Source organism: Triticum aestivum, chromosome 3D (assembly GCF_018294505.1).
Source record: "Triticum aestivum cultivar Chinese Spring chromosome 3D, IWGSC CS RefSeq v2.1, whole genome shotgun sequence".
Classification (NCBI taxonomy): domain Eukaryota; kingdom Viridiplantae; phylum Streptophyta; class Magnoliopsida; order Poales; family Poaceae; genus Triticum; species Triticum aestivum.
In genome coordinates this window covers 505972091-505974018 of record NC_057802.1, presented here as the reverse complement: position 1 = coordinate 505974018, position 1928 = coordinate 505972091, and the positions used below count along the sequence as shown (strand labels likewise).

Here is a 1928-nt window from a genome sequence, read left to right as displayed (position 1 = left end):
GCGGCGGAGCGGGCCGATCGACCGCGCTGGTACTTCCGGAACGGCCAGCTGGTTCACCCATCCGGTCACCCTTCCAGAACGCCCCTGAGAAGAGGTTCGTGGCACCACCGGCGCATACCGTGCCACGGTACACGTAGCCAACACAGCAGGTTCATCTTTATGCCTACTCCCGAATAAACACGTACTCCACGGACACGTCGCCTCCCCTCCCGGAAAACGAAAAGAGTACACGCGTGACCCTTCCGCGGCGTGCTCCGGCATCGCCGTGTCGAACTCTACGGCGGTATAAATAAACCTTCCAGCCTGTGCACATCTCTCGCATCCCTAGCTACAAACAACTCCCTTGCATTTGGAGACCGACCTATTGCTATCTGTCACAGTAGTAGTACAACAAGCGCCACCGGTAAGATGGAATTCCAGGGGCAGCAGGGCAACCGCGTGGACCAGCACGGCAACCCGGTCGCCGCCGCACCTGGAGCCACCGCCGTGACGGGGGCGCCCGCCGGCGGGCAGCTGCAGCCCGGCAGGGAGGAGCACAAGACCCGCGGCATACTCCACCGGTCCAGCAGCTCCAGCTCCAGCTCGGTACGTATACGCTCTCTCTTCTTGCGTGCAATGCATCGATCGGCTGTAGATGAATGCATGTACTGCCATTGACACGTTGTTATTTCCATGGCTAGCCTAGTACTATCAAACTAGTATTAATCTGCTCCGTTTTGATTGATATAGTCCGAGGACGATGGCATGGGTGGACGGAGGAAGAAGGGCATCAAGGAGAAGATCAAGGATAAGCTTCCCGGGGCTCGCAAGCAGACTTACGGCCAGCCCGCCGCGCCCGCGGGCATGACCGGCACCGGGGCGACCGGCGGCCCTTACTACGTGCAGCCCGCTCCGGCTGGCACCGGAGCGCACGGGACCACGGCGACGACCGGCACCTACGGGCAGCCCGCTCCGGCTGGCATGACCGGCACCGGGGCGCACGGGACCACGGCGACTGGTGAGAAGAAGGGCATGAAGGACAAGATCATGGAGAAACTCCCGGGAGGTCACAAGAACGAGCAGCACACCATGCCCACCGCCGGCGCCTACGGACAGCCCGGGATGACTGGCACCGGAGTGCATGGGAACACCGCTCCCGGTGGGGGCTATGGTGGTCAGCCAGGGCACGCTGGTATGATCGGCACTGGAACGCATGGGAGCGGGACAACGGGCGGTCCTTACGATCATCAAGGGCACCCCGGAGTGACCGGCACCGGAGCACACGGGACCACGGCGACCGGCGGTGCTTACAACCAGCAAGGTCACGCTGGGGTGACAGGCACCGGCGAGAAGAAAGGTATTATGGGCAAGATCAAGGAAAAGCTGCCTGGCCAGCACTAGGCGCCAGTCAGCGTGTTTGTGAACAATAGGTACGAGCGGAGGTGGAGCAATAAGCCTATAAGTGGCTCACGTTTGTGTGTAGCGTTGGAGTAGTTGGTATGCTGCAGTACTGTACTGTGACGTAGTGCGGATGACACGTGGAGTCAGGTGCTAGAGTCCACACGACAGCGATCGTATCGTACTGCAGAAGATCTCAACCCTATGTCGATGTATGAGCATGTTGTAAGTTGTAACCGTTGTGTGAAGTTTCACTATGTTAAATATTACTTTGTGTGCGCACAATAATGATGCAGAGGCCCGGAGTAATTTTTTTTTCTATATAAAAACCTTATATAAATATATTTGTGTGTTGTTTGTATTTGTTTCGCTATAAAAGTATCACTGGCTTCTACATCATTTGATGCACACAATCATTATTGTGAATCTTTTAATCTGAAAAGTCGAACGAAAATTGTAATTGTCCAACAAAAGGTAAGACACTCCCACTCGATCTGAGTCTTAAGTTGGTTGGTCACCCAACCTAACTTGCTTCCAAACATGCTAGAGAT

The 1928-nt window shown here is 56.1% G+C and overlaps 1 protein-coding gene across 1 annotated transcript; it reads left to right on the top strand.

Annotated features, from left to right (window-relative positions):
• The first annotated feature begins 219 nt into the window (after positions 1 to 219).
• On the top strand, positions 220 to 1665 carry LOC123080042 (cold shock protein CS66-like). Its single transcript, XM_044502897.1, has 2 exons — positions 220 to 585; positions 730 to 1665. Exons 1-2 carry the CDS (start codon positions 409 to 411, stop codon positions 1378 to 1380), a joined length of 828 nt encoding a protein of 275 aa, XP_044358832.1. The 5' UTR covers positions 220 to 408; the 3' UTR covers positions 1381 to 1665.
• Positions 1666 to 1928: the final 263 nt, after the last annotated feature.